At 43.9% G+C, this 5,800-nt stretch overlaps 1 protein-coding gene across 1 annotated transcript; it reads right to left on the bottom strand.

The window, feature by feature from the left end:
• Positions 1-1,734: 1,734 nt before the first annotated feature.
• On the bottom strand, positions 1,735-5,400 carry LOC122541268 (beta-2-microglobulin-like). Its single transcript, XM_043677887.2, has 3 exons — positions 5,244-5,400; positions 3,359-3,634; positions 1,735-1,979 (listed from the first exon to the last, which is right to left on the bottom strand). Exons 1-3 carry the CDS (start codon positions 5,293-5,295, stop codon positions 1,969-1,971), a joined length of 339 nt encoding a protein of 112 aa, XP_043533822.1. The 5' UTR covers positions 5,296-5,400; the 3' UTR covers positions 1,735-1,968.
• Between the last annotated feature and the right edge of the window lie 400 nt (positions 5,401-5,800).

The following is a 5,800-nucleotide window of genomic DNA, read 5'->3' as shown; positions in this document are numbered from 1 at the left end:
GAGTATTGCCTACTAAGTTTCATAGAATCCCGACAGTTTGGAAACAAGCCTTTTGGCCCAACAAGTGGCGGCACGGTGGCACAGTGGTTAGCACTGCTGCCTCACAGCGCCAGAGACCCGGGTTCAATTCCCGCCTCAGGCGACTGACTGTGTGGAGTTTGCACGTTCTCCCCGTGTCTGCGTGGGTTTCCTCCGGGTGCTCCGGTTTCCTCCCACATCACAAAGATGTGCAGGTCAGGTGAATTGGCCATACTAAATTGCCCGTAGTGTTAGGTAAGGGGTAAATGTAGGGGTATGGGTGGGTTTCGCTTCGGTGGGTCGGTGTGGACTTGTTGGGCCGAAGGGCCTGTTTCTACACTGTAATCTAATCTAAAAAAAAAGTCTACACCAACCCTCCCAAGAGTAACCCAACCAAACCCATTCCTCTACATTTAAAACCTGACTAATGCACCCAACCTACACATCCCTGAACACTGTGGACAGTTTAGCATGGCCAATCCACCCTACCCATCTTTAGATAGTGGGAGGAAAGCCACGCAGATATTGGGAGAATGTGCAAATTCCACACAGACAGTCACCCGAGACTGGAATTGATCCCAAGCTCCTGCCGCAGTGAGGCAGCAGTGCTAACCACTGAGCCACCGTGCTGCATGTGTTTCGTTTGTTTTGGATTATTTTTCGTATTTACAAGTTGATGGCTGAACATTTTTAAACATAATTACAGAGGGATACAAACAGTTAATAAATGAAAGCACAATGAATCATCACCCAGCTCTTTCTAATCTATTACTTTGAACTGGATATGCAAGTATATGGCAAATAATGTGAGAGTAAATGGGTCGGTGTTTTGTTCCAGGATTGAATAGGCTCTATAATTGAGGCAACAAAGAGTTAAGGAGGGAAATTTTATTCACACCAATAAGCATATAGAGAATAGTAAAAGACAGTGCACGTATCACATGGAATTAAAGTTATATTGAATGTAATTATTCTTAACAGCACTATCTGCTATCTGCACTATCCCAAAACTCCCACTTGCAAAAATTCTTAATAACATGTTGAAATATATGGCTTGCAGAAGAGGCTCTCTAAAAAAATTAATCTATGTGGCGGTGCTAATCTCGGTATTACGCCAAGTCCAAATGTTAAAATTGTGATATTCCAACATCTCACGGTCAAGATAACTTCACCAATCGCAAGATTTTCCAGGATAAATCAGGAAGATGGAATGGAAAGCAAGTTGGGAAAGAGATTGGGTTCAGACTTGTGGCGTTCCACATGGACCCAGGGTTCTAATCCCTGGTTTTGAGGACAAGAAATTGTGTTTTGTTATTTGGGATACACCGTTAACAGAGTAGGGCATAAGGTGTGTGTCTGCTCTTTAGTGCAAAGCAACTGGAGTTCCAAATCTAAACAAAATAACTGTCAATTCTTCAAGTGGTTGAGCTTTAATGGCCCTAGCTCCCTGGCTAGCCTCCTGCTCAGGTATTGCTGTCTCTACATCAACTAATTTTGCAGATTAGATTTGAACTGGCCTTTTTCTTGCATTCATCATTTTTTCTTCATTTTTCAGTATATCCAACATTGTTGGAACAGCAATTTTGGAACAACCCAAGTCAGAACTTCACAAATTCATTAGCAAGTACAGGTAAAAGTTAAAGCCATCTCAGAAATACACAAAATGTCAAAGTTGTAAATTACAAAGATTGCAGAGCCAAAAGCAAACATACTCCCATCACGTAAATTCGTTTAAGATGACTTATTGATTTTACACTTAAAGATTATTTGAAAGAAATCGATATGATCCCTCAGAATTGGTAGATTCCTTGAGTAGCCTCATCATAATTTCAGTGAGAGGGCAAAAAAAAAGAAAAACACAGTATGTCGATTTGCATTCTGTGCTGGAAAATGTCTCCTCTGTTAACTTGGCTGTTCATCGGAGTCACTGCTTACCTCTGCGGTGACAAGCTAGTAGGTATCTGTGGGTGAAAACAGAGAAAAACATTAGTCTGTAACCAAAACTTCCAGCTGCCCAGCTGTCACCCAGGCTTAAATACACACGAAGGAAAATGGAATGACTGGTTTGAAATCCCGGGTCTGTTTACTCTGCTCTCCCCCATCATGGCAGTCTGATAAACCGACAGGGAGGTGTTGGTGTGATGGTAATGTGTAATCCAGAAACTCTGGCTAATGGTTTGAATATCTCCATGAAAAATCTGAATGAAGCTGATGTGAAGGCAATCATTGACAATTGTTATAAAAATGCAATCTGCTTCATTAATGTCCTTCAGGGAAGGAAACCTGTCTTCTTGACTTGGTCTGGTTTATAAGTGACTCCAGAACCAATGTAGCTGCCCTCTGGTAAATTGGGGATGGACAATAATTAGCCAGCATCACCCACATCCCACAAATGAATGTAAAAGAGGAATTGTTAACTAATCAACATCTAAAACAACACATACAGATACAAGATGAGGTAACTGCCAGGTTTGGAGAATTTTGAGAACCATAGGCCCAAGGAACCATCATAAGATCACCTGATTCTGCTGATACAGTTCCCTTGTGGCCTTATAGGAATGCTTGGCTGAGTTCCAAGGCTCACAATTTGATTACTTCAGTCTGCATTATCAGATGGAACTGCAGTATTTATGTTGTTTGTTTGATGGCTTTCAATAAATTATTTCTTCTTTGATATCATATGTCAATGTCTGAATTTATTCAGATAAGACTACAAAATATCAAGTGAAGTTTCTCTTATTAATATCATGTGACTGACACTTCTTTAGGATTGTGAAAGCTCATCTTCTTTCCCATCAGCATTTCAATGTTTGCTACTGTTATACAGCTTACTGGCTCAGCGCACAGAGTTAAAGGGCCATGGGTGAAATTGTGACAGGCACCTAGTACAACATTCTGTGGAATAGAGGAGGTCCTTTTAATGAGGTCACTTCAGCACTTGACCATTTTCATGGCTGCCTCCAATCGGTTTCCTGAGGTGGCAGATTTGACCCAATCCCACGCCCACCTCCCCAGGCATGAACACTGCATCTGGTGAGCTTAATCATAACAGGTTGGTTAAAACGTCCTGATTTGAGCTGCCGGTTGCAATAGCGAAAAAAAGGTACAAATTCTTCACACTGGAGTATAAGTACACATACTTTTACAAGGGGGATCAGATGGATTATGTCCAGATTAAGGACTGAATGACAGTATGGAATCTAATCAAGTATGGATGTCAATTTATCAGTGAATGAGAAATTCTGTGTGTCTGATTACATTTGCCATTGATGAACAGCTACCAAAGGAGATAACAATTATTGGAGAATGTGCATTAGACATGAGTACACAGATTACTTACCAAGCTGAATCTCTTTTGACTTGTCATTGTGGTTAACCCTACAGGAGTACTTGTTCCTGCTCTGGGGGGTGAAGGCTGCATGAAGAGTGAGTTTGAAACTCCAATCTGACTCAAAGGACAGGTCAGAATGATTGGCATTGGGAATGACTACTCCATTTTCCAGCAGCTCCATCTTGATGTTGGGGGGGCTGAAATCTTTGGCATGACAGAGCAGCACGTTGGGTTCGCCCTCCTTTATCGGTTTGTAGGTATACACCTGTACATTCGGAGAAGAACCTAGGGACAGAGCAAAAGTTCAGAGTCGATACAAATCAAGAGCACTTGTATTCAAACCCATCACCCAACACTGAGTGGGGTCACTTAGATATTACCAGAAGCTGGGAGATTGCTAGGTAATGATTGGAATTGCTTGGTCCCAGCTTCTGGAACAAACAAGATCACTCAATCCCAAGCTCTGGGAGACATCCATGCACTGACTGAGATCTCTCATTTTCAGACTTTGGGATATATCCATACACTAACAGAGATTGCCCAATCTCAGCCTCTGTGAAACATTCATGTAAAAGACTGAACTTTTGGCCTCACTTTCTGAGAGATTGAATGGAGATCTCCTGGTCACAGTCTCCAGGAGATTTCTGTCCGCTAATTGGGAATTCTGAATGCCAGTAATGAACAGAATAGATATCTAAACAAACAAAAAACATTAAAATGAAACTGAAGTGGGAGAGGGATTGTTGAAAAGTCAGAGAAGAAAGACAAGAAATACAAGATACTGAAAACAGAATAAACAGCGTGTGGGATGGAAAATGAAAGTAAAGGTTTAGCCTAGTATCTGGCGAAGATAAAAATGTCATGGTTGCTACACATTTAGAATAGCAAGAAAAAATGCTAGAGATGATCCAAGAAAGTTAGTATTTCTTTGTTTTTGACAAATGATCATTGATCTGAAACAGTAACTCTCCCTCTCTCTTCACCGATATGGTCAGGCTGTTTAGTATTCCCAGTATTTCATGGGGAAAATCTATAGGTTTGTAGAAATTGAGTTCTGATAAACCAAGTGCGCAATATTTTGGTACTTCGGATCACTCTCAGTCATAGAATTAGAAACCCAATCCCTCAGCCATGACTTTCCTGGTCAAATTCTCACAATTTCACAAACCCACTGACATCCTTATAGGATCATAGACTCCCTAACAGTGTGGAGACAGGCCCTTTGGCTCAACAAGTCCACACCGACCCTCAAAGTGTAACCCGCCCAGACCGATTCCCCTTCTATCCTACATTTATCCCTGACTAATGCACCTAATCTACACATCTCAGTGTTCAGAGATGTGTAGATTAGGTGCATTAGTCAGGGGTAAATACTATGGGCAATTTAACATGGCCAATTCAACTAACCTGCACACCTTTGGACTGTGGATCACCCGGGGGAAACCCACGCAGACACGGGGAGAATGTGCAAGCTCTACACAGACAGTCGTCCAAGGCTGGAATCCCTGGTGCTGTGAGGCAGGGCAGTGCTAACCACTGAGCCACCGTGCCGCACAGAGGTAAAGTCTCCTGAGGATGTCAGCTGCCTACATTACCGAGGGGTAAGGCAACAGAAGACCCCGAAACAGAGTTCAAGACTCTACCCCCTGAGGTCTCCCCCTTCTGAAATTAATGGGCTTCCGAGTCATGTTTGTGAACTGGAAGCCTTTTCACTTACTGCTCCTGGACCAGGGTCAGTGCCCCGAGGTATAATTAAAGAAGTGGGCCGGCCGGGGGGGGGGGTGAGAAGAGAGAGACAGTTCAGGTCAGAGGGGCCATAGCTGAAGTTCAAATTATTTTGGCAGCTTCAAGGGGCGACCTCAGGATCTGCCCAAACAGTAAGCCCACTACTTACCGCCATAGCACAGCGCCACGATCACGGCCAGAGTGATCAGCTTCAGCATCATTTTGGCTAATTCAACGTCCAACTCTGGGATCACTCGTGCTCACCGTCCGCTCGGAAAGCTCCTCTCCCACTTTATGCCCCTCACTTCCTGGGCTCCCGGTTAATCTGCAGCAGACACGCCGCCCTGCGCCAATAGGAAAAAAGCCCGGCCCCTCTAACCCCGCCCACCCAGCCCGAGGCGGCCAGTCGCAATATTCTCCCCTTTGTGCGTCATCGGTCTCCGGGTAAAGGACGTCTGTACAGTTTGTGAAAAGGGCAACACAACTGGGCGGGTAGACAACACGGGTGAAAGTGAAACTCCCATCCACCCAGCAAATGGCTGGGTCCCACCCACCTCATGATCAGGTTTAGGAGAATTGCGTTCAGCAATCTGGGAAGCAGGTCATTAAAAAAAAGAAACACAGACACAAATCACACAGCCACCGAAACAGGCCGCTCGGCCCATTGTCTCAGGGCTGGCTGTCTGCAGAAACAGATCAGCTGGCCCCACCGTTTCCTCTTTGCCC

This window comes from Chiloscyllium plagiosum, unplaced genomic scaffold (genome assembly GCF_037043375.1).
Source record: "Chiloscyllium plagiosum isolate Xiang-an unplaced genomic scaffold, Cpla_swu_hap1 HiC_scaffold_35, whole genome shotgun sequence".
Taxonomy (NCBI): Eukaryota; Metazoa; Chordata; class Chondrichthyes; order Orectolobiformes; family Hemiscylliidae; genus Chiloscyllium; species Chiloscyllium plagiosum.
Note: the sequence above shows the minus strand (reverse complement) of the source record. Positions and strands in the feature narration are given on the sequence as shown.